The 27584-nt window shown below is 38.2% G+C and overlaps 2 protein-coding genes across 8 annotated transcripts in view; one reads left to right on the top strand and one right to left on the bottom strand.

The window, feature by feature from the left end:
• The window catches only part of phaf1 (phagosome assembly factor 1), a 36657-nt gene extending 26838 nt beyond the window's left edge, over positions 1 to 9819 (top strand). For all 5 annotated transcript variants that reach the window (XM_061917419.1, XM_061917417.1, XM_061917418.1 and 2 more), the window contains one exon: positions 1383 to 9819. In XM_061917419.1, the coding sequence (XP_061773403.1) occupies positions 1383 to 1478 (96 nt within the window). In that variant the 3' untranslated portion in view covers positions 1479 to 9819. The remainder of the gene's footprint in view (positions 1 to 1382) is intronic.
• Positions 9820 to 12693: 2874 nt separating this feature from the next.
• Positions 12694 to 26782, bottom strand: b3gnt9 (UDP-GlcNAc:betaGal beta-1,3-N-acetylglucosaminyltransferase 9). 3 transcript variants are annotated; one of them, XM_061917414.1, is made up of 7 exons: positions 26483 to 26782; positions 23164 to 23445; positions 22968 to 23087; positions 17817 to 18161; positions 16738 to 16964; positions 16405 to 16660; positions 12694 to 16342 (listed from the first exon to the last, which is right to left on the bottom strand). In XM_061917414.1, the coding sequence occupies exons 2-7, from the start codon at positions 23272 to 23274 to the stop codon at positions 16010 to 16012; spliced, it is 1392 nt and encodes a 463-aa protein (XP_061773398.1). In that variant the 5' UTR covers positions 23275 to 23445; positions 26483 to 26782; the 3' UTR covers positions 12694 to 16009. The 3 variants fall into 3 exon arrangements, with proteins under 3 accessions (XP_061773398.1, XP_061773397.1, XP_061773399.1); XM_061917413.1 differs by having other exon boundaries at positions 23164 to 23430; XM_061917415.1 differs by having other exon boundaries at positions 17817 to 18158; positions 23164 to 23430; positions 26483 to 26773.
• Positions 26783 to 27584: the final 802 nt, after the last annotated feature.

Genomic DNA, 27584 nt, shown 5'->3' with positions numbered 1-27584 from the left:
CTGTTTAAGAGTGTCACAACATTGCTGTATATGGCAGACGAACTGCTTTACGGTAGACGAAAACGTGACAGCTGTTGTTATGTGTTGTTACCACACTGGGAGGACGTTAATGAAACTGCCCAACAATAAACCCACATAAGAAACCAAGAACTCGCCCTCGATCATTCTACAGTTATAACGTCATTTGGCAGACAAGCTGTTTATATTGTGGGAAAGCGTATATGAAAACAGGCTGTCCTCACTCAGGTCCGCATGGAGCTAAAGGGGGTGTGGCCTCTAGCTCCGCCTGAATTTCGGGAGAAAATTTGTCCTGGGAGGTTTTCGGGAGAGGCGCTGAATTTCGGGAGTCTCCTGGAAAATCTGGGAGGGTTGATAAGTATGCACTGGAGTATAAGTCGCATTTTTTGGGGAAATTTATTCGACAAAACCCAACACCAAGAATAGACATTTGAAAGGAAATTTAAAATAAATAAAGAATAGTGAACAACAGCTTGAATAAGTGTACGTTAAATGACGGATAAATAACCAACTGAGAAGGTGACTGGTATGTTAACGTAACATATTATGGTAAGAGTCATTCAAATAACTATAACATATAGAACATGCTATACATTTACCAAACAATCTCTCTCTCCTAATTGCTAAATCCGATGACATCTTATACATCTAGTCTCTTACGTGAATGAGCTAAACAAAATTATTTGATATTTTACGGTAATGTGTTAATAAGTTCACACACAAGTCACTCCTGAGTATAAGTCGCACCATGAAAAAAAATGTGACTTATAGTACGAAAAATACGGTAACAGCAGAAAACCGCAGTATAAAATCTCCTCCATTATTATTATTATGACCAATTAAAGGCACAGGAATTTGTTGCATTTTCCAGTTAAACCAGTTGTTTACAATATTAAACTTTTTTATATATATTATTTTAGGGGAAGATTGTAATTTGGAGTTTTTATTAGCTGTAAACCAGTCATCAAAATTATTAGGGAATTATTCGATTTAATAAATTAAAAATTCCTTGCTCTGTCTGGTTTGTGACTTTTATATATATATATATGTATATATATATATATATATATACATATATATATATATATTTTTTTTTTTTTTAAATTTGTAGTTCATCTGTTCTTATCATATTTTCTACTCGCTTATTCTTCACGCCTGAGCATCCATTGTAATTCCATGAAAAGCGTTATGACTACATATACAAATTTTACAATGACATCATTACATCATCCCCCTCCAACCACGGCAGCCGCAATTGGACTGCAGTCCTGTGGGCAACACTGCCTTATTTGCTCGTCTGATAAGTTGTGTTCTTTAGCAGTTAGGTGACATTTGAACTAAAATGTTGTTTTGTACCCTAACAGGTGATGCAGAATAGCCACATAGCATCAGTGACCCTCTACGGGGCTCCACGGACCAGCAGTCGAGCCCGACCCGAGTCCAGTAGCAGCGCCCACTGAGCAACACGTAACCTGACTCTCTCATTCATGTCTTGAACGTGTGCAGAATTGAACCCCAGCAGACTGAAACCACAACAACATCCTAAAAATGTATTGCATTGAATTCAGACGCAACAATAGCATTTGTTTGCCGGCTGGCTCAGAGGAATGAATTACTCCTTAAATCAGAAGAAGACTTGTCCTCAAGACATGATCTTTGTTGGATAATGAAGACTGAGAAATGAGGTCACAAACTGACGGTGTCCCGGTACAACTCAAAAAAAGGCAGGGAAGTATGTGCTTTTCGAATCGTGAAGTGCAGCTCGGAGATTGTGTGAAGCTTTTCAGATACGAGAAGCAAACATTTGCCACTGTGGACTTGTGAGAGCCACCAGTAAAAAAAAAACCCAAAGTGGCTTGATCCTGTGAATCATCAATGACCAACACCACTGCCAGCAGGCCGCTTCTGCTTGTCTTCCTGCCACAACAACAACAACAACAACAAAAAGAACGTGAGACGCAAACCACCCCGTTCCCAGGAAGTATCATTCATGCTGCAGGAGAAGAAGAAGATCCAATTGTTGTTGACCGAGAGAAGAACCATTGCCCAGCTGGGAAGCCTCTTAAAGCAGAACTGTCCGAACAGTGAACAAAATCTGCATGAGCTAACCTGCTTAATCTGCTCCTATGATTTCAACAGACGTTTGTTCCGCGCTAAAGTCAACTGGGCTTTTTCTTGTAGCCCCCAAATGCAGACAAAAACTGAATGAAGCTGACCTGAAAGGAAGCCAAACAGAAGCACAAATTGATAACGTCCTTTTTGTTTTCATCCTGCGTGTCAGAAGAGTTGAAGACTCCGCATTTTCTCTCTCATCAGTATTACTTTGCACAGTAACCTTTACTTTTTCAATAGTTGGCCAAAACCTAAAGACATTTAATATTAGTTTTGTTTTTTTAAATCCTCAAGACACAACTTTCTGGAATTGTGTCCTTGGTGTTGCTGCGTGCGTTAAATGTAACAAACATGACACACTATTGTGTCGCTTTTCATCCCCTGCTGCTTCTACTCGTTTGTTGAGCTGCCAAATGCATAAACCAAAGATCATTTCTTCACACTTACAACTTTTGGAGAAGGGAAGCAAGTTGTTGTACATTCAGTTCTGCACGTCAACCTCAAACATGGAAATTCAACTGATTTAGTTTGAACCATTATTGCAGACCTACAAAGGAGTAAAAGGGCCATTCTTGGGGTAAAAAACGACTTATGGCTGTCAAATGTAATGAGTTAACACATGATTAATCGCAAAAATGTTCGTATTTGTCCTGTACAGTGGGGCAAAAAAGTATTTAGTCAGCCACCGATTGTGCAATGAATGGGGCCATGTATCGTGAGATTTTGAGCCCAAACCTCCTTCCATCAGTGAGAGCTTTGAATGGTTGACCAAATACTTATTTTCCACCATAATTTACAAATAAATTCTTTAAAATTTTTACAATGTGATATCCTGGATTTTTTTTCACCTTCTGTCTCTCACTGTTGAAGTGTACCTATGATGAAAATTACAGGCCTCTGTCATCATTTTAAGTGGGAGAACTTGCACAATCGGTGGCTGACTAAATACTTTTTTGCCCCACTTTATATGCTCGGATTAATCATTTATTTTATTTGAAGCGCTCCTTTACTGATTACCAGAAAGGCTGCGTTGTCATACAGTCAGTGATCAGGTCAATGCACACGTCATCCTCTTCAAAATACACACCAACTGCACATTAGATACAACTGTAAATAAATGGCATTCATTCAGTAAAACTTACAAAAAAAAATGTTTGTATGACATTCTGACAGTAAAATGCATCAAAATATTATTTAGCTGATTTAAACTTTGCAAGAAAGTATTTTGAAAAGTATGATCAATCTGATTTTAAACAAAATCTAATTTGACAGCACTGATACAAATATAAGGTGTGAATTTATAAGAAAAAAAGAAAATGCAATGAGAATGAAATAGAAAAAAAAATGCTAGAATTAGGGATGGATAGATGAACTGATTTGCATCATGTGTTCATGCAAGATACAAATATATTGGTAGCGCAGATTTAAATGACTGCAGTTCAGAGGGAAATTCAAGACTCGTCTTTATTCAATTAGACCAGGGGTGTCAAACTAATTTTAGCTGAAGGGCCGCATGGAGGAAAATATATTCCCACGCAGGCCGGAATGGTTAAATCATGGCATAATAACTTCAAAATAAAGACAACTCCAAAATTGATTTCTTTGTCTTACTTTGGCCAAAAATAGAACAAACATTCTGAAAATGTGCATAATACAAATACTCTTCTTAACAAAACACTTTGAGTAAGTTTAACAATCTGAGGAAAAAATTGGTACGGTTTAAAAAAAACAGCATGAAGAACACAATAAACTTACACTTTGTGTCAATGTTTTTGCAAAGCCATTAAATTTTAAGCACAATATGTTTAGGATGCTCATGTTGGCAGTTCACTATTAAAAACATTTGGAAACACAACTGAGTGAAGTGAAGTGAATTTTATTTATATAGCGCTTTTTCTCTAGTGACTCAAAGCGCTTTACATAGGGCGTGTTTCCTCAAATTGGTGACATACGCAACTGCCACAACACATTCATTTATCATCATTCAAATATTACAATTATAAACACAACAATCATCAAAATGACAAGGTAGCCGAAATCAAGGTAACATAAATACGAACTTAACCAATGTGAACGTAGTAGATTTAAGCATAAAATAAAACAAACACAACAAATGTAGAAACACACATTTTTACAAGGGAGTTCAGGCTTCGCATCATATATTTAATCAGTTGCACGTGTTGCATGGAAGTCCAACTAAAAAAATGTTGGTAATGTTGACTTAAGTCTTTGCATCTTAGCGTTTCCTTAATTTATCTATTGAGTGGATACTTTACAATGAAAGAAAGTATTGTGCGTATTTTTTAATTAGTGTTGTGTGTGAAGTGGATTACATTAGAATTGCCATTTCGACATCCAGTGGACACATTTACAATAGCAGTTTCTTTCATTAAAAAAATGCAGCTCATTTTTATATTCAGCAATCTCATTTTGCGGGCTGCGAGCCGTATTAAGCCTGTTTGCGGGCGTGATACGGCCCACAGGTTGTACGTTTGACACCCCTGAATTAAACGATGCATTTCAACAAAAAAAAAAAAAAAAAAAAAGAATTACCCGAATTGCATTTTATAGCTTCTTTAAGCGTAGCAAAGAATTGTGGGTAGGCCTGTGTATGTAACAACGACTACAACAATATACAATTTCACCTCCAGATTTCAAATCTAATGTTTGGCAACACTGGATTTGACAAGAGAAACATGAATCTTGATTTGAAAAATGCTGCTGTCAAACACTGAAGCACAACTAACCTCACACTGTGACCCATTTCACACAAAAACTGGGAATGAACATTAACCACTCTGCATATTTGAAGGGTGATCAGGGTGTAAACCTAACTGAATGGCCAATTGCTGATGATCTTAAAAGTATCTGATTGTTACTTATGAATATAAATAATATTCTATCAGGTGGAGATGACCAAGAAGGTGAAATGAATCAATTTTAAGATTAAACGTTGCAAGAAAGTTCCGCAATAAAATTGGCAATCTAATATAAACTAATGTAAAAGTTTTAATACTAGAATAAGATGCATTTAATAACTGAGACACATACCAACGCTTTCTTTTCGCTTATAAAATATTACTCCAAAATTCCAACTTTTCCTGTCAATGTCATATTTTCATGCTAGATTTTGTCGTCCTTATTCAAGTAAAATGTATTATCTTCCAAGACCAATATATTTTTAAGATTTTGATAGTTGTAAAAATATTCATATTCTTTTTCTACTTTTTATGATCAAATGTCTTAATAAAAACTTAAGTCCTACACAAAAACATCAAAAATTTTATGTTTGTTTTTTTTTAGATCAGATAATGTCACAGGTGTAAATAAGTCAAATAACTTAGGTTATGCAAATGTATGCTAATTAAATATGATGACATCATTCAAGCAGAAGGCTTACAAAGAGTTAAAATAAAAACATGTTTGATATTTTTGTTCAGGGCAGAAGCTGATTGAGTGTTAATCTTTTTAAAACATTGACTTTTTTCATTTTTCCTTTCGCAATGCCATTGTACCAATTGTGGTTTTTTGTTTTGGTAACCATGGAAACTACCACAGCTCACGTTTGAGCCATAGAATCATGAACGGTCGTATTATTGAGTCAATAAATGACAAGCAGGGAAAGACAATGTTTCCCGTGTGGACTGCATGGGAGAGTTCTAGAAGGTGGTTTTGCACCTCGGGAGTCAGAAATGTCTTAATCTGGTGCATGCAAGATGTTGAGCATCTACTCAATGGTCCTCCCTCCAGGATATTTGATAATATACATATTAACACATTCAAACCTTAAAAAAACCCTGGCAAATTTGGACCTACAGTTCCTTTTTTTAGCAAGTTTTTGCCTTGATTGCAAGTGACTCATGCATGTCCCAGAAGAGAATAAGACAATGTACATAAATCCAATATTTCCAAACAAAAAACGTTAAGTCAAAATTTGGCAGGGTTATGAATCATTTCATGCTTGACTGTACATATTTGTTCAAACGTGTACATTTGAAGAAAGAATACAGAAAAAAAAAATGTGCCTCACTTAATCCCCCTAACCCCCAAACCTGTGTTGCTAGCTCCCCTAAATATGACATACAGTAAATCATGTATATCTCAATAAATGTGAATATTTTTGGGGAAAAAAAACAAAAACAAAAACTTGTATTTCAGGAGTTCAATTCATAAAGTGAAATATTGTGTATATTCACCACAAACGGAGTGAAATATTTAAGAGATAAACTTATTTACAATGATGATGATTTAAGATACCAGTTAATAAGAAACAAATTGAAGATGTGATAAACTGTAAAATTGAATAAAAAATGTAGTTGAATATTGTAGACCAGGGGTTCCCAAACGACGGCCCTCAGTTTAAAAAAACAACAAATTTTCAAAATATATATATATATATTTTTTTAAATCTGTCTTTTCTAATCCATTTTCTACCGCTTGTTACTGTCGGTGTCTCCTAAGCGCTCAGGCAAATCATATTGTCTAAAAATGCATTTTTTCATCAATTAATTCGCGAATATATATATATAATAAATATATATATGTATGTATGTGTGTGTATATATATAAACATATTTGTATATAGATATATGTATATATATAAATATGTGTGTATGTGTATATATACATATATATGTATATATAAATATGTATATATATATGTATGTATGTGTGTATATATATATACATATATATATGTATATATATATATATATATATACATATGTGTATATAGATATATGTACATACATATATGTGATAACACTTTAGTATGGTGAACATATTCACCATTAATTAGTTGCCTGTTAACATGCAAATTAGTAACATATTGGCTCTTAATTAGTCATTATTAAATACTTTTTAATGCCTTAGTCTGCATGGCCTTATTACACAACCAGTAAGCCATTAACTAAGAGTCTTCCCTCAATAACCTCAGAATTACTGCTTATTAGTAACTCAAACCCTAACCCTTATACCGGTATGTTCCCCTAGTGTCCAAATAACTAAATAAAGTCTTAGATACCTAGAAAATATGTAACCCATACTAAAGTGTTACCATATATATATATATATATATATATATACAAACCCCTTTTCCATATGAGTTGGGAAATTGTGTTAGATGTAAATATAAACAGAATACAATGATTTGCAAATCCTTTTCAACCCATATTCAATTGAATGCACTACAAAGACAAGATATTTGATGTTCAAACTCATAAACTTTGTTTGTTTTTTTGCAAATAATAATTAACTTAGAATTTCATGGCTGCAACACGTGCCATAGTAGTTGGGAAAGGGCATGTTCACCACTGTGTTACATCACCTTTTCTTTTAACAACTCTCAATAAACATTTGGGAACTGAGTAAACTAATTGTTGTAGCTTTGAAAGTGGAATTCTTTCCCATTCTTGTTTTATGTAGAGCTTCACTCGTTCAATAGTCCGGGGTCTCCGCTGTGGTATTTTAGGCTTCATAATGTGCCGCACATTTTTGATGGGAGACAGGTCTGGACTGCAAGCGGGCCAGGAAAGTATCCACACTCTTTTTTTACGAAGCCACGCTGTTGTAACATGTGCTGAATGTGGCTTGGCATTGTCTTGCTGAAATAATCAGGGACGTCCATGAAAAAGACGGCGCCTAGATAGCAGCATATGTTGTTCCAAAACCTGTATGTACCTTTCAGCATTAATGGAGCCTTCACAGATGTGCAAGTTACCCATGCTTTGAGCACTAATGCACCCCCATACCATCACAGATGCTGGCTTTTGAACTTTGCATCGATAACAGTCTGGATGGTTCGCTTCCCCTTTGGTCCGGATGACACCATGTCGAATATTTCCAAAAACAGTTTGAAATGTGGACTCGTCAGACCACAGAACACTTTTCCACTTTGCATCAGTCCATCTTAGATGATCTCGGGCCCAGAGAAGCCAGCAGCGTTTCTGGATGTTGTCGTTAAATGGCTTTCGCTTTGCCTAGTAGAGTTTTAACTTGCACTTACAGATGTAGGGACGAACTGTATTTAGTGACAGTGGTTCTCTGAAGTGTTCCTGAGTCCATGTGGTGATATCCTTTAGAGATTGATGTCTGTTATTGATACAGTGCCATCTGAGGGATCGAAGGTCACGGTTGTTCAAGGTAGATTTCCGGCCATGCCGCTTACGTGGAGTGATTTCTCCAGATTCTCTGAACCTTTTGATGATATTATGGACCGTAGATGTTGAAATCCCTAAATTTCTTGCAATTGCACTTTGAGAAACGTTCTTAAACTGTTTGACTCTCAGCAGTTGTGGACAAAGGGGTGTACCTCGCCCCATCCTTTCTTGTGAAAGACTGAGCATTTCATGGAAGCTGCTTTTATACCCAATCATGGCACCCACCTGTTCCCAATTAGCCTGCACACCTGTGGGATGTTCCAAATAAGTGTTTGATGAGCATTCCTCAACTTAATCAGTATTTTTTGCCACCTTTCCCAACTTCTTTGTCAAGTGTTGCTGGCATCAAATTCTAAAGTTATTGATTATTTGCACAAATAAAAATGTTTATCAGTTTGAACATTAAATATGTTGTCTTTGTAGCATATTCAACTGAATATGGGTTGAAATTTTTTTTTACAAATCATTGTATTCCGTTTATATTTACATCTAACACAATTTCCCAACTCATGGAAACGGGGTTTGTACATATACAGTATATATATATATATATATATATATATATATATATATATATAAGTTTGGGGACCCCTGTTTTAGACTATTTGTTTGCATGCTAATTAAAAAAAAAGCCCTGCATAAACTTTTTGGGTTCCTTTATCTGAATTGAACTCTTGACATGGAATGTTTTTTGCGCAATATTTCAATGTATTGAGATGCATTGTGTGTGTGTGTGTGTGTGTGTGTGTGTGTGTGTGTGTGTGTGTGTGTGTGTGTGTGTGTGTGTGTGTGTGTGTGTGTGGTGTGTCATAGCAGCATCATACATGTTGCTATGATACTGTTAATACCTTTACTGCATTTTTCATTTTATTGCATTTTCTACATGTTTTTGTACTTTATCTTTTTTTTTTCATTTCTTATTATTTCTTGTGATTCGCTATCAATCACAAGGACTCTAAAAAAATATACCAGTTTCGGATCTGTACAGTTCAAATGAGTGACATATCACAACTGTGTTCTAACTTTCGATCGGTGTGAAATAGTGAGAGGTGATTTCAATGTTTGTTTTTTCCATTTCATGGGAACGTGAATGAGTATTATAATCATAAAGTTTTAATTTATAATGCACCGCCTCATCGTGGTTGGAATAGTACTCGTAGAAACACTTTTGTATTTTCTTTTGTTCCCCTCTTGGTGATTATTGTTGGACTCGACCAGCATTTCTTCATTATCCATTCCTTGGAATTCAAGGTGATGAATTAAAACGTGAACATGATTGTAAAGAGATCTTAGATGCTTGTTGCTCTGCTTGTGTAAGAAAGCCATCACTCAGCATTTGGACTGGAAAAAAAAAGGCAATAATGAGATGATGCAGTGCAGATAGTGGACTGAACACGCTGCATCTGGAAAATGTTTGCTTGTTGACATAAATTTTGGCAGAAACAATAACTACTTTTTGACTTGGAAGAGTGTAAAATGCTCATTGAGAGAGCAGGATGTTGGAACAAAATAAAACAATGGATGTGACCAACGGCGACTAAATCAAGTCATTTATGAGACACATCTGTGGGACTATTCCACATACCTCCAAAATAATTGGAACTGCAATTTATACATCACCACCATGGATTAAAAAGAAAACAAAATGAGTGTAGACAAGTGAAGAACTCCTAATTAGGCGATGTCAACAGAATCATGGAGTATTGTCCCCACATTATATTTACTCTTAAGTTGGTCAACCACCAGATTGTCTCAAAGGACTCTTTGTTTTTCATCTGAGCAGACTTCATCAGTTCATGCCTGCAGATTTAAATAGGTCAGATCTAGTCTGAGATGATGGTGCATGTGGTCCATAGTCATACTTGCCAACCTTGAGACCTCCGATTTCAGGGGATGGGGATCGTGGTCGGGAGGTGGGGCGGAGGCGTGGTTAAGCGGGGAGGACTATATTTATAGCCAATTCACCAACTCAAGTATTTCATATAGATTTCATATATATATACATATATATATATATATATATATACATATGTATGAAATACTTGACTTTCATTGAATTATAGCTATATTTTTTTTTTTAATTATATATATAAATAAAATAAATATTGAATTTCAGAGGGCACCTATCAAATACACAGTAATAAAAACACAGTTGTTCTACTAACTGTACTGTGCTTGATGGTTACTAAAAAAAAACAACAACACTTATCTTTCACTATTTGAGTAACGTCACTTCCGCGTTTGCAGAAGATGGCGCCAGTATGTGCTTTGGCCTGGTGTGTCTCGCTGTCAGCTCTGTTCGTTTTTGTGTTGTTTGCGTCTATTTCAGTCTCTCTTGTCCTCACCCCCTGCCACCCTCGGGCTGTGTGTCTGGCCCCGCCTGGATTAGCTGCGCCCTTGGAAGTGCTGGCCCCCGCCAGGTTCGGTCTTGTGAACGCAAGATCTTGGACAAACAAAACATTTATCCTGAAAGATTTCTTCACTTCCCGCGGACTTTCTTTGTGTGACGGAAACATGGCTGAGAGCCGATGAGTCTGCCCCTCTTAATGAACTTACTTTAATTCTCCGCGGTCGTCCGGTCGAAAAGGAGGAGGATTAGCAGTTGTTTTTAAAAATGACTTTAAATGCCGTCAGATCCGCCTGCAATCCTCCTTTTCAAGCTTCGAACTGTGCATGTTTGAGCTGGAGGGGGCGTGGCTTCCAGCTCGCGCTGAATTTTGGGAAATCCGTGAGGGTTGGCAAGTATGTCCACAATAGGGGTTCTGCTCTCTTATGGTGAAAGACGATCGTTACGATACAATGAAACGAGACCTGCCAGCACAACAACAGTCGTTAGATGGAGTCACCTTTGTTAGTTTCCCATTCAGTTGTTTTGCATTGTAAATGCACACGTAAATTAGTCAGCTCGTCTTTTTATTGCCCCTTGATATATTGATTGAAATGAATACATCATGAAAGAGATGCATTATTTGTCACCTAAAACAAAACAAAGCTAAGATGTTTAATTTAGCTAGCTTAGCATAGAATGTTTCCCATGTATATTTAATGACAAAACCATTGAAGTTGGCACATTGTGTAAATTGTAAATAAAAACAGAATACAATGATTTGCAAATCATTCAACTTATATTCAATTGAATAGACTGAAAAGACAAGATACTTAACGTTCCAACTGGAAAACTTAATTTTTTGCAAATATTAGCCCATTTGGAATTTCACGCCTGCAACATGTTTCAGGCGTCAAGAAGTTTTTTAGACCATTTCCACGCTTACTTACTGCACGTGTACGTCATAGGTCAACAGCTAAAAGCAGAGCTTTTGATCCTTTTTACCTATTTTGCAACAGTTTTATTATGATTTCTATGCCAAATAATATATTGCGAAAATTGTGTTGAATGGATTCTGAATCAAATCGTCACCCAAAGAATCATAATCGATTCGACATGTGAGTTGAAAGATTTACAGTGGGGCAAAAAAGTATTTAGTCAGCCACCGATTGTGCAAGTTCTCCCACTTAAAATGATGACAGAGGTCTGTAATTTTCATCATAGGTACACTTCAACCAAAAAATCCAGGAATTCACATTGTAGGAATTTTAAATAATTTATTTCTAAATTATGGTGGAAAATAAGTATTTGGTCAACCATTGAAAGCTCTCACTGATGGAAGGAGGTTTTGGCTCAAAATCTCACGATACATGGCCCCATTCATTCTTTCCTTAACATGGATCAATCGTCCTGTCCCCTTAGCAGAAAAAACAGCCCCAAAGCATGATGTTTCCACCCCCATGCTTCACAGTAGGTATGGTGTTCTTGGGATGCAACTCAGTATTCTTTTTGCTCCAAACACGACGAGTTGAGTTTATACCAAAAAGTTCTATTTTGGTTTCAACTGACCACATGACATTCTCCCAATCCTCTGCTGTATCATCCATGTATCCATTTTGGTATAAACTCAACTCGTCGTGTTTGGAGGAAGAAGGATACTGAGTTGCATCCCAAGAACACCATACCTACTGTGAAGCATGGGGGTGGAAACATCATGCTTTGGGGCTGTTTTTCTGCTAAGAGGACAGGACGATTGATCCGTGTTAAGGAAAGAATGAATGGGGCCATGTATCGTGAGATTTTGAGCCAAAACCTCCATCCATCAGTTAGAGCTTTCAATGGTTGACCAAATACTTATTTTCCACCATAATTTACAAATTCTTTAAAATTCCTACGATGTGAATTCCTGGATTTTTTTTTCACTTTCTGTCTGATGAAAATTACAGACCTCTGTCATCATTTTAAGTGGGAGAACTTGCACAATCGGTGGTTGACTAAATACTTTTTTGCCCCACTGTACCAGTTTTTATTCACTTTTTGCAAACGTTTCATGTCTGTTATGAAAATGTGTCAAGGCGGTTATTATTTTGGAGCAAAACATTGGTTTTAGCTTCTTTAATGCACAAAATGTATCAAACCTTGGAAAAGATGTGGACAGTCCTGTAGAGACATACACGCTATATGAAACTAAAAAAGGTGCGTACAGCCTACTGGTACCTGTGTGGAAATGTGAGCATATTGACAAGAAATAATAGTTGAAGAAATGCAGATATGTGCAAGTTTATCAGTCTGACGTCAAAACAATGCCAAAACATGAAAAAAAATCTGTGAGCTTGTGGTCTCTTTGCACTCGCGCAAAGTTTGTTTGCATTCACACTTTCTTTCTTTCTTTCTTCCTTTACACGTTCCTCCCTTTTGGCACTTGGAGTCGTTTCTTTAATGCAGGGTTCCCCAACCTTTTTTCCACCAGGGACCGGTTTAATATATGCCTTATTTTCACGGACATTAGCCGTTGGCTAAAACCTGGCACATTAACATTTTATATGTGCATTGTCCCATATACTATGACAAAGGAGTTGTAATACACATCTATAAACAAGCTTATTGGTTTACGGGGACAGGTAAAAAGTTAAGTCGGAGAAAATGTGGCATTTTATAAATTATTATTGTTTCTTTGCGTGCCGGTAGCAAATATGTCACAGACCGGTGGTTGGGGACCACTGATATAATACACGGTCTGTGCAACTTCCCTCCTTTCTGATTGGACAATAGCGGCAGCGTTCTGCCAGAAGAAGACCACATTTTTCGTGAGGTCTGGCGCATATAGCATCAAACTGTAATATTGTCACAAATAGTTCTGTAATGGCTATTCTGATGTTAAATAGCAGACACTATCAAGAAATTAACTTTGATTGCGCTACAAACATGACACCACTAACAAGAATGTGGCTATTTATTGCTAACACGCAAATTTCAGATAGCTAACATTAGCATTATACTTTTGATTCGAGTATCTAAAGTCAGTTAGTAGTCCAGCAGGAACAGAGCTAAGGCAGCATCGGTTTGAAATCATTTGTCTTTAAACTCACGCCATCAAGTGAAGGCAATGTTCATCCTGACTGTCCTTTAATCCAGGTAGACTCTGTTTTTCTTTTTTTGTGTCCTGAGACCAAACTTTTAGTTTCTTTGGTTGTTTAGGAGCTTCGGCCACGATAGCAGTAATTGCACGTAGGCGTTCGCATCGATTTCTGTCTTTTGAATGAATGGTAAAAGGAGAGGGGACGTACGCCGTAAAGCAAGTCATTACATTTGTAGTTTTTGCTTTGGCAGTGTTCCTGCCACCCTCCTCAAGGTCACCAAGTGCCAGGAAATGCGATATAGACCCCCTTCATTCAACTAGTTGTAAATTCATGTATCATTCCAGAAGTTATGGAAACATTTTATAATGGTTGAAAAGTTACTAAGTAAAGGCCTACTGTCTCCTGGTCAAAGCCAATCCTCCGATGGACTGCAATCATTAGTTTTCAGACAAAATTAACATTATAACATTCCTTATTAAGTAAAGTGCTTACAAAGAAAACAATAAAAAATGCCACACTTTTGATCACATTGGCGACTCTGGCACTCTAGTATCCATGAATGAGCTACTTTTCTATAGAACACATTTCAATGACCTGGAATGCATCCATCCATCCATTTTCTACCACTTGTCCCTTTCGGGGTCGCGGGGATTCGCTGGCGCCTATCTCAGCTGCATTCGGGCGGAAGGCGGCGTACACCCTGGACAAGTTGCCACCTCATCGCAGGGCCAACACAGATAGACAGACAACATTCACACTCACATTCACACACTAGGGCCAATTTAGTGTTGCCAATCAACCTATCCCCAGGTGCATGTCTTTGGAGGTGGGAGGAAGCCGGAGTACCCGGAGGGAACCCACGCAGTCACGGGGAGAACACGCAAACTCCACACACAAAGATCCCGAGCCCAGGATCGAACCCAGGACCTTCATATCGTGAGGCAGATGCTCTAACCCCTCTGACACCGTGCTGCCTCCTGGAAAGTATATGTCCAGAAAAAACATGGTGCCAAGTCCAAAAAACTATCTTTATTAACTATCTAATATCAACTTGGTAAAGGTTGTTATTAAAAGATTGAGATTTTTGACACAATCCTAAGATTATTAATAATTAATTAATAATATATCAGTATATATTATATACTGTATATATACCGGTATTATGTAAATATTACATATAGTATTTTACATTGATACTATGGTAATTTTTTAGTCTACTTAACACCTTTTGTTTTCGCCCTCATTTTGTGCCCTTGTGTGCACGATCCTTTCCAGCCTTACCCTTTCCATCCTTTGTAACTGAGCTACTGTGTGGAACAATTTCCCTTGTGGATCATTAAAGTTTGTCTAAGTCCAAGACATTATTATAAATGGTAATATCATCATTTAATAGGTTGTAATATAAAACATGTATGAATTGTTGATTGATTGATTGATTGATACTTTTATTGGTAGATTACCCAGTTTAGTACATATTCCGTACAATTGACCACTAAATGGTAACACCCGAATAAGTTTTTCAACTTGTTTAAGTCGGGGACCACGTTAATCAATTCATGGTAAAGAAAGACAAAGTACACTAATATTGGGTGATACGGTCTAAAGACCAAGACAGTTTGATGGTAACAGTCCTCTCGGCTTGGCTCTGACCAGGAGATGGTATGCCAGGAGACGGTAGGTGTTTTAAGTGACCAATCCAAAAGGAAGGGAGTGGTCGGCTCGCATACTCAATGCATGCGCCAAAGTGCTGAAAGCGAGGAACAAGCGCAAATGGACTCCATGTGAGCGCAAAAGGAGTGGGCGCAAATGAAGTCTGCGATTTTTGCCATTATTTTGTCACCTTAGCCGTTTTCTAACTCATTCACTCTTTGTTTTCTACAAGTGCCAGGTTGAACTCCAAGGGTGGAAGAATGTTCTGACCTTTCCGTGTCATATTGTGCAAAATAACGCTGCTGGAAAAGAAATCTCTGTTGGTGAAGCCAAGCAGTATTTTGCCTTAATCATTCCAAGACCCCATCAATCAGCGATCAATTGTCAGCTCATCCCAAAGCTGCATTAAAAAGTCAGTCCTACATTTTGGAATGTCTTTTCAATTGTTAAACAGCACTTTGAGAGCATTCAGTGTTTTATGTCAACCACATGACTATGAGGCAACATCTCATAAACACGTTGGCCCTGGCAGAAAATGTTCCTCCTTAATGGAAAAAACATTTTTTCCACTTCACATAATCCGCTAACTTGGCCAAGGTGTCATGTGACCCACCTGTGCTTTGCAAAAGCAGCCTTTTCCCCTCCTCTCCTAAGCGGACAGTGAGTTAATCATGCGAGACAAACATCCGCTCATCGCCATAATCACTCTCTCTTTCTTCTGCCCTCCACCTGAAAGGTCCGGATGTCGGTCTGGTTCTGTTGTGGCAGCTTAGTTTGGGGTCGTGCAGAAGGTTCCACATCAGCCATATCTGGGGCACGCTGAGGCTGTGGACCACCATGAGCTCCCTGTAGAAACATGGGTCGAATGTCTGCAGGTGGGGTGCGGCGGACGGACGGGGAATCCCAAAGGTTCGAAAACCTTGGTGGCGTGACGGCTTGATGCCGATCAGCTGGAGGCACATTCCCAGAAACACGTCGTCGATGGGGAATAGCTCCACCTGCAAGTAAAAACAATGACATGAAAGAGAAAAGGAAGTTGGTTGTGTTAAGTAAGACGTACTCGCTGGCAGGCGGAGCTGAGACGGCGTGCAGTGTAACCCGACATAACAAAGCCTCCTCCCCCGGCGTAAGAAGGGTACAAAGCAGCTCCATAGACAAACTCTGGAACAAAGTACTTTGAAGTGCGCCGACGAATGGGTTTGGCGTTGACTATAATATCCCCGATAAAAAGATCCTGTTCTGACTTTTGGCTTTGGAGCAGCTCCAGGATGTTTTCTATGTTCACGTACACGTCCGCGTCACCCTTGAAGATGAACCTGCAGGGAGGCCGGAAAGAAACGAGAAGAGATAAAACAGACTTCTTTGGTGGAGCTTTGGTTGAACCAATACTGACCTGACATGTGGACAGGTGCTATTGACCCATTCTAGAAAGTGGGTTTCCTTCAGTGTCAGGTTGAAGAAGGTGTCCTCAAAGTCCCACAGGAGGATATCTTTGAAGGTTTGACTCTCATAGGTCAGCAGCTGATCCCAAAGAGGCAAGGCGCTGCGGTTCCTGGGGACCCCCAGCAAAAAGACGGTACGGATCGAGCTGTCCTCTTTACCCCACGTCCTACGCACCACCTAGGGTCGTTTTAAGTGGAGAGAACAGAAGCGATCAATATTGCACCAATGAAGCCATCTGGTAATCTGAGTACTTGCAGTGTTGAAAGCAGCTGTGAATAATAATTATATAATGATTTGATGTCATTTAATATTTAAAGCCGGCGTGTACAAAGTCTGGTTTGGCAGCTTATTTTTCGATTGGCCTATTCTCAACAATTACAGATCATCTGGACAAAATACAAACATTTTTCTCAACTATAAGACAAACATGTTGTCTATGAATATTTTATCTTTGGCAGATTCAGTTGATTCTTGATCGCTAATCTTCACTGCCAGGCTGTTGTGCGCATTGTTCTCTTTGCTGCACCCTTCTATCCTGTTGTTGCTCTCTGTCCCTATACTCTGTCTCACTATCTCAAACCACCCGATCGAGACAGGCAGCCGCCCCACAGAACCTGGGTAAATAAGCAAAAAGCCTTCTCAGTGGCCTTGTGGTTAGACTGTCCGCCCTGAGATTGGTAGGTCGAGAGCTCAAACCCTGGACGGGTCAAACCAAAGACTATAAAAATGGGACCCATTACCTCCCTGCTTGGCACTCAGCATCAAGGGTTGGAATTGGTGAAATCACCAACATGATTCCCTGCTCACTGCTCCCCTCACCTCCCAGGGGGTGGAACAAGGGGATGGGTCAAATGCAGAGGGTAATATCACCACACCTAGTGTGTGTGTGTGACTATCAGTGGTACTTTAACTTTAAAGTGATTTGAATTGTGGTATTTGGCTATGAACAGCTTCATCTGCACATGGAACAGACAATGGATGGTTTTGTACAAAATAAATAAGAAAACAGCAGCATTCATGTCATTTTACCTGCCGTTTATCAAAATCTGCAGCAATGGATTTCACGGCAATGAGCATGTAGAGGTCGCTCATGTGACTGCCACCAGCTTGTTCCCATCCTCCCATCTGACATTTCTCGGGTTGATTGATCAGCAGCTTGAAGTTGCGGTTGTCCTTCGCTCTCAGGTAGCCCTCAAAGTCAAACGGCGGCATCGTGGGCAGAGGGACATTGGTCTGCTTAGTCGGCTTTGCTTTCTTCTGTCGCGACTTGGATTTTTTGGGGGATTTGGACTCGGCTTTAGACTTGGCGTGTGGTTTCTTGGACTTGCGCTCTGAGAGCAGGATTTGAGGCTCAGAGTGGGTGACTGGGGACTGCTTATTTGGACAGAAGATGTGACACAACATGTACAATAAATCATACATATTCTTGTAATTGATCCTTTTTGTAATAATAATGAGTAAAATAATACATAAATAGCATGTTAGTATGTTCGCTTTATTGTTGACAGTTGCATAAAATGGTCACCAGGAGCAAAGTTCTTCAGATTTAAAAAGCAACTTGTGAGGATGATGACAAATCACTGAACACCACCTTGTAATACAAGGTCATCAAACATGAAGCCCGCAGGCCCATATTTGGCGGCCTTCTGTCAAACTTCATAGTTTAGTGTACTTAGGACCCGCATACCCTGCCTGGGTGGCTAATCGTTACTGTAAACATATTATCGCAGTCTTGAATACCACTAGACAATAACTACACTGTAAAATAAATCTTTACATTTTTACAGTTAAAGAAACTGGCAGCTCCGTCGCCAGAATTTCACTGTAAAATGTATGGTGCTTTCTACACTCAATTACTGGCAACAGAAAAACTGTACTACTGTTATTTTTATTGTGAAATTGTGCCAGTTTTTTTACAGTAAAATATACGGTCCTTTTTACAGTGCATTACTGTAAATTCAAAAGAAACAATACCATTGTTATTATTATAACAAAATTCTGTCGACTAATTTTTAGTGTACAATAACGGTGCATACACAATTTACAGCACAACAAACATATATCGGGCAACACTAAGAGAAACTTTCTGCTGAAGTGTCTCTGATTATCTCTTGGGCTACTAAAGAGTGGTAAAATGTAAAATTATTACATTCAATTTTTCATTCATAATGACTTAAAGGGGAACTGCACTTTTTTATTTTATTTTACCTATCATTCACAATCTTTATGAAAGACACGACAACAATGGATTTTTTTAATGCATTCTAACATGTACATAAAGGTAAATGAAAGTACGCTTACAGTTTACAACGAGACCTCCTCTATTTTGCCCATAAAGTCCGATAAAAAAACATTCAAAAACCGCCAACAATACTCCTTTACATTTCGTGACTTGAATATTAACCAAGTATGAGTGATATTGTTATTATAAGCGCTAACACAAACTATTCATAGCGGCGCTGTGATTACTTTTGTGTGTACCTATGTTTACATCATTGAGGGGTCTGCTGCTTCCTCGCTTCCCTGCTCCCTGTAAGTTTATTGTAGATCATAAATCATGCATCTCATCTGGACAGAAGTAGTCTGAGTAGGTATTCTGACAATTTAATAAACACTTTGACAGTCATTTAGGCCCCAAAACCAAACCGTTACTTTGTAAAGATTATGAAACATTCATCACCTAAATATGAACATCCCAGCAGTCGGCATCCTAACAACAGCAGACCTTGGACAGTAAGTGTTGTTTTATTATGTTTGTTGGCTCTCACGAAGTCTCCAGTAAGTAATAATCTTTGATAAAGTAAAAAAAGCAAACCTTGCTCTGAGTTTTTCAAGTATGCTTACAATTATCAAAATACTTAAATATTAAATGTTATTATATATGTGTCTGTTACTACATTACATATACAGTACACTTACACCATGTATATACAACCTCAATGGAGGTGTTTGGATGTTTGTTTAAGGGCTCTTTTGTAAGCAAACATTTGATCGCATGTAGTTAATATTTAGATTGCATTAAAAAAAAAATTAACATCCATCGTCATGTCTCTCATAATGATGATGGTCATAATTTTTAAAAAGTGCACTTCCCCTTTAAGATCTATCATAACTCTGGGTCACTATAGTTGCTGGTAGAATTAATTATCCATCCATGTTCTACTGCTTGTCCCTCTCAGGGTCTCAGGGGTGGCTGGAGCTGATCCCAGCTGCATTCGGGTGGAGGGTGGGGTACACTCTTGACAAGTCGCCACCTTATCCGAGAGCCAACACAGATAGACAACTTTCACACTAACATTTACACACTATTATTTTTAAATGTAGCATTGACTGTTGTTTGTGCACTCCAGGAGGTAAGAAAGACTAAAGCAAAATTGGATTTAACAGACTACACATGTAGACGTACAGGATGTTGTCATAGAATGGTAGCTTTTACCATGTTCATATTCAATTTAAGTGGAATTACGGCAGCGGAATACTGCAATAGAAATTCAACCTATAATTGGGGATGTAAAAAGGGAATAATATGGGGAAATAAAGGTCGGACAAGAATGACAAACTTAAAGGAAAAACCTTGCAAGACGGAAAGTAACAAGTAAGTGATGATGAATGAAAGTGAAAACTATTCCAGACAAGGCAGTAATCAGCTGTCATTGCGTTCCATGTTTTTTGTAAGACTAATACAACCCCTGGCAAAAAATGATGGAATCAACAGACTTGGAGGATGTCCCTTCAGCTCTTTAAATTTGTAGAAGACAACAGACATGATACAAAACTATAGTCATTTCAAAGGGCCACATTAAATCCAAAAGAAACAAAAAAAAATGTTTTAAATGAATTGTGGCAGTCAGTAACAGTTTAATTTTTAGATCAAGCAGAGTAAAAAATATAGAATCACTCAATTCTGAGTAAAACTTTATGGAATCATAAAAACACTACCACACACCAACTCTGTTTTTTATAACAGCTTGCACTTAATGAGTGACAAACAGTACTCTTCATCAATCTTGCTCCAATGTTCTCTGATTGCTGATGTTAGATCAGCTTTGCAGGTTGGAGTCTTGTCATGGACCATTAACTTCAATTGGCACCACAGATTTTAAATTTGATTGAGATCCAGTCTAATTGCAGTCCATGACATTTATCGTACATGTCTTCCTTTAAGAAAGTTTTTATATGTTTTGCTCTTTGGGAAAATGCATTTTCATCTTTAAAAATGATGCCATTGTCCCCAAACGTCCTTTCAAATGATGGAATAGGAAAAGTGTCCACAATGTCTACATACACTTGTCCAGTTATTGAAGATGTAATGACAGTCATCTCCCCAGTGCCATTCCCTTTGCATGCAGACTCATACCATCAATGACTAGGGATGTAACGATATCAAAATCTCACAGTACGATATTATTATAGTATTAAGGCCATGATACGATATTATGGTGGTATGTATAAAAAAAAAACAAGATTAAAAATGTTATTGTGTAAAATGAATGATTAACTGAGAATCCAACTTTTAATAATGTAAATACCTGGGGTAAAAAATTGATGCTTAGCCTTGCTGGCTTCAAATATATTTTCTGGGTGATGATTTATAAAGTAGCTTATTATGTTACTCGTATTCCCTGTGGTGTGCAGTGTCCGTGTTCCCTCTGCGTGGGCTTGGAAACGCTAGAGACGAAGGTCGGACGCTTTGCTCTGCAGTACACAGACTCTATTACCTCCGCCAAAGAGGTTATGTTTTCGACAGGATTATTTTGTCTGTTTGTTGGCAACATAACTCAAAAAGTTGTGGACTGATTTTCGATTAATCACTAAATTTGACTTTCATCCATTCATTCATAATGTAAGACTGCTTTTCCTTAGCCCATTGTATCCTTGTTATTCCTGTTCAGCTATTCATTGTCTTTCGTTTAGCTTTTCTGTATTTAAATCCCATTTCCAGACGATGACTCCTGTTTCCGCAGTTTTGTTCATTTGTTTTGCTCAGCATATTCCATTTTAGAGACATATTGCTTAAAGTGTTCTGTCTTGATGCTTTGATGTTTTCCTTGGTCTACCAGTAAGCTTGCTTGGCTTTTACAATTTTTCCATGTTGTTTGGACATGGTTCAGATTTTAGACACTGCTGACTGTGAACAATCAACATATTTTCCAACATTGCGTAATGATGCTTAAAAAAGTTTGATAATCCTCTCATTTGTTTCAATTGACATCTCTTGTGTCAGAGCCATGATTCATGTCAATCCACCTGGTGCAACAGCTCTCAAAGGTTCTGTTTTACTACAGACTAATGAACAGATTTAATCTGATGAAGATGATAAAATTTCCAGGGTGATTCGATAATTTCATCTCAGAAATTAGTTATTCCAGTTTTTTCTTTCACTTTGCTTGATCTAAAAATGAAACTGACTGTCTGTTACTACCACAATTTATATTATTGATTGATTTTTTTTTTCTGTTTCTTAAAGCCAGAATGTTGCCATTTCAAATAACTATATGTTTTTTGTGTCATATCTGGTACCTTCTTTTTTTCTACAAAATTAAACAGCTGAATGAACACCCTCCAAGTCTGGGGATTCCAACATTTTTGCCAGGCGTGGTACCCGAAGAAGGAGCAGCCGCAACAATGCAGATAAGTACAGTTTAAATAGTCTGCAATACATTATTTTGAGTAAAGTTCTTCATTGCCTGAAGTGCAACATTAATAGTTCCAACTTGTAGCCCCGTTCTCCATCTCTACTGAATACTGTTCTGACCTTATCCACATGTCTCTGTCTCCTTACGTATTTCACAGAGAAGGCAACTGTTTCCAAACAGTAGACTAACAACAGAAGAGGGTTTTCAAGCTCTGGTTTCTTCTTGGCACTATCGCTAGTCAAAAGCTGGATAGCACTGTTTTTGTTTATGCACTGAATGTGTGAATAGAATGTGAGGCAGTTTACTCCCTGTCCCTCATCCGGCTCTGGGTAGGAACTTGGTAAGACAAATTCGGATTACAATTACGTATCTACAATGTTAAACAATTGATGCTTGTCATTATGAAAATGAAAATGGTTGTGTTTTTTGGATGCCTTAATATCAACAGTGGTTAACTTATGTTTACACTCTGAAGTTCATCAGACAGGTTTGGTGTTGCAAGTCTCTACTTCTTCTTAATCACTTAAATAAATTATAGTCATACCTTTGGAGACTTCTTGGCCACTTTGGCGGTGTTGGTTCCCAGCAGGTTCCGACTTGAGCTGGTGGGACGAATGATCTCCAACTTCCACGCAGGTTTGTCCCAGTTAGAGGACAGAAGGACCTGGCACACAACAGCTGTTGTTAAGACTACTAAGAATGTTAGGTTAGCGTGATGGAGTTGAGAAATTTGCGTCTACCTGTCGCACATAGAACAACAGGCAGAAGAGCACTAGCAGCAGGATTGTGCACATTACATCCCCTTTCACCTGGCAAGACCTCCTCCTCCTCATCAGCATCATCATTACCATCTCCTGGCTTCAGTGCAGTATTGAACAATATTACGGTGGTAGGAAATCTCTGGAGCATCTCCGCTTGGAAGACTTTGCCGGTTTTGCTGTCAAACTCATCTTTGCTTTATTTGCAGTGAGGCTAGAAAGCAACCATCTGTAGCCGGCAGAAGCATCCTGAAACAAACACAACTACAATAAATGGGTAAGAATAAACAACAGTGAATGGAATTAAATATCAACTTTATTTACAAAACCCAAAACTAGTGAAGATGGCACGTTATGTGAATCGTAAATAAAAACAAAATACAATGATTTGCAAATCCTTTTCAACTTATATAAATATAACCATTAACTAAGAATTTAATGGCAGCAACCCATTGCAAAAAAAGATGGCACATGGGCATTTTTACCACACTCCGTAAATGTTTAGAAACTGAGGAGACCAATTTTTAAAGCTTTTCAGGTGGAATTCTTTCCCATTATTTCTTGATGTACAGCTTAAGTTGTTCAACAGTCTGGGGTCTCCGTTGTGGTATTTTAGACTTCATAATGCGCCACACATAATCAACGGAGGACAGGTCTGGACTACAGGCAGGCCAGTCTAGTACCCACACTCTTTTACTATGAAGCCACGCTGTTGTAACACGTGGCTTGGCATTGTCTTGCTGAAATAAGCAGGGGCGTCCATGAAGAATACTTTGCTTGGATGGCAACATATGTAGCTCCAAAACCTGTATGTAACTTTCAGCATTAATGGTGCCTTCACAGATGTGTAAGTTACCCATGCCTTGGGCTCTAACACACCCCCATACCATCACAGATGTTGGCTTTTGAACTTTGCACTTATAACAGTCCGGATGGTTCTTTTCTTCTTTGGCCTGGAGGACACGATGTCCACAGTTTCCAAAAACAATTTGAAATGTGGACTCGTCAGACCACAGAACACTTTTCCACTTTGCATCGGTCCATCTGAGATGAGCTCAGGCCCAGTAAAGCCGGCGACGTTTCTGGGTGTTGTAGATAAATGGCCTTCGCTTTACATAGTAGTTTTAACTTGCACTTACAGATGTAGGGACAAACTGTAGTTACTGACAGTGGTTTTCTGAAGTGTTCCTGAGCCCTTGTGGTGATATCCTTTAAACACCAATGTTGTTTTTTGATCCAGCACCGCCAGAGGGATCAAAGGTCACGAGCATTGTTCGATACGTACAGTGATTTCTCCAGATTATCTGAAACTTTTGATGATATTATGGACCGTAGATGGTGAAATCCCTAAATTCCTCACAATAGCTCATTGAGAAATGTTGTTTTTAAACTGTTCGACAATTTGGTCACACATTTGTTCACGAAAGTGGTGAACCTCACTCCATCCTTGTTTGTGAATGACTGAGCTGCTTTTATACCCAATCATGGCACCCGCCTGTTCCCAATTAGCCAGTTCACCTGGGGGATGTTCCAATAAAGTGTTTGATGAGCATTCCTCAACTTTCTCAGTCATTTTGCCACTTGTGCCAGCGTTTTTTAAACATATTGCAGGCATCAAAATTCAAATGAGCTAATGTTTGCAAAAAACCCCTCAAGTTTTTCAGTTTAAACGTTAAGCAGTCTATTCAATTGAATATACGGAGGGGCAAACAAGTATTTAGTCAGCCACGGATTCTGCAAGTTCTCCCACTTAAAATGATGACAGAGTTCTGTAATTTTCATCATAGGTACACATCGACTATAGGAGAGACAGAATGTGGAAAAAAAAATTTAGGAATTCACATTGAAGGAATTTTAAATAATTTATTTGTAAATTAGGGTGGAAAATAAGTATTTGGTCAACCATTCAAAGCTCCCACTGATGGAAGGATGTTTTGGCTCAAAATCTCACAATACATGGCCCCATTCATTCTTTCCTTAACACGGATCAATCGTCCTGTCCCCTTAGCAGAAAAACAGCCCCAAAGCATGATGTTTCCACCACCCATGCTTCACAGTAGGTACGGTGTTCTTGGGATGCAACTCAGTATTCTTCTTCTTGCAAATACGAAGAGTTGAGTTTATACCAAAATGGATACATGGATGATACAGCAGAGGATTGGGAGAATGTCATGTGGTCAGATGAAACCAAAATATAACTTTTTGGTATTTATATAAAAATGGTGGTGGAAACATCATGCTTTGGGGATGTTTTTCTGCTTAGGGGACAGGATGATTGATCCATGTTAAGGAAAGAATGAATGAGGCCATGTATCGTGAGATTTTGAGCCAAAACCTCCTTCCATCAGTGAGAGCTTTGAATGGTTGACCAAATACTTATTTTCCACTATAATGTACCAATAAATTCTTTAAAATTCCTACAATGTGAATTCCTGGATTTTTTTTTACATTCTGTCTCTCACAGTTGAAGTGTACCTATGATGAAAATTACAGACCTCTGTCATCATTTTAAGTGGGAGAACTTGCACAATCGGTGGCTGACTAAATACTTTTTTGCCCCACTGTAGGTTGAAAAGTATTTTCAAATACATGTATTCTGTTTTTATTTACGATTAACACAACGTGCCAACTTCACTGGTTTTGGGTTTTGAACAATACGTACATCAGATATAAGTCATGTATAAGAACAAATACAGTAGACTTGTTCTTGAATTGGAATAGCAGAAAAGGTTATGTGGACTATAATAAGATAAATAAAAAAATGTACTGAATGTCTCAGGCTTAGTCATTGTGGCTGTGCAAAAATTCGAAATAATTTCTTGACCCCCCCACCCCACCATCCTGAATTAAAAATATATTTAGACAGTTACACGGACAAAGGGAAATTATTATTTTACTTCTTGCGAAGTAGAAACTCCTACAGTGATGATTAGCGGTATATTGTTGCCCTAGCACAATATCCATAATTATCTGTTTAATAAGGGGGGCGTGCCTGTTAGTAAGTGAATATGTAAGTTTGACTTACTGTAAACTGCAGCAATATATCCCCAACTGTTTACGTAATGGCTTAAAATACATTCACACTTAATAAAGAATATACAAATGTTAAGTTTCATGTCTTGTCGTAACGGAGCAGTCTACGTGGAAGAAAAGCACAGAAAACTCGCACTTTTTTTTTTTTTTTAGCTTTTTTTTTTAAACAACAATAGCAGTACAACATAAACAACCACTGTCAGTTTAAATATTAGAAATCTCAACGCATGTTTGTCTAAAAGTGCAATACGCAGTCATTTAAACTTACCAAAGAAGAGGAGGAAAGTGGACAAACTGGAAACATCTGTCTGAACACCAGTGCCCGTGGTGCCTTTAAGTGTTGTGGGATATATGGGACTCCATACGAGACGAGCTGGGAAAGATTGAGCTGGCATGTTTTGGTCCTTAATCTTCACGCTTTCTGGCATCTGTCAATAAAAAACTAAACAAATAATTGTTACTGAGTTGCAGAAAAGCGTGAACTTTTCTATTTTAGAATCCTCATGGAATAAAACGAGCTGTTTTTTCATTGTGCGTTGTACAGTTCAGTTACATCCCAGATAGGTTCACTTCACACGTGCGTAAACAATCACATTTGTAATGGTGCTCAAATCAATTGGTCAAGGGAAAATTAACGTGAAGTACTTGAAGGCAGCGTCCTACTCAACCACGTGGCCAAATTTTGAAGGATCAGCCTTCATTAGGTGGGCGATACTTCTAAGTTTGGTATCGACCTGATACCAGTTTTTTCATGAGTATAATCAGAACACCGGAGAAAGGTTCAAAGCAAACATGTATGTAAATATATTAATAACCTATGAAAGTGCAACAAAATTAACAGAATGGTGCTATCTAAATTGTACAAAAATAACTAAACAAAGACATACATTATTATTAGCATGAGTTTGTAAACCTGCGATGAGCTGGCGACTTGTCCAGGGTGTACACCGCCTTCCGCCCGATTGTAGCTGAGATAGGCTTCCAGTCCCCCCCGCGACCCCAAAGGAAATAAGCGGTAGTAAATGGATGGATGGATGGATGGATAAATTATTAATATGAGTTTGTAAACCTGCGCTGAGATGGCGACTTGTCCAGGGTGTGCCCCGCCTTTCGCCCGATTGTAGCTGAGTTATGCACCAGCGCCCCCCGCGACCTCAAAGGGAATAAGCGGTAGAAAATGGATGGATGGATGGAGTTTGTAAACTATTTAAAAATGAAACAATATATGATATTGTTTCCTTTTTTGTGCTGTTCATGTCGTGGCAGTGACATGAAAAGCACAAAAAAGGAAACAATATCAAAAAGTTTTATTTTGGTTTAATCTAACCACATGACATTCTCCCAATCCTCTGCTGTATAATCCATGCATC

The sequence above is a fragment of the Nerophis ophidion genome, linkage group LG12, assembly GCF_033978795.1.
Source record: "Nerophis ophidion isolate RoL-2023_Sa linkage group LG12, RoL_Noph_v1.0, whole genome shotgun sequence".
Lineage (NCBI taxonomy): Eukaryota > Metazoa > Chordata > Actinopteri > Syngnathiformes > Syngnathidae > Nerophis > Nerophis ophidion.
This window is presented reverse-complemented; position numbering and strand designations above follow the sequence as displayed.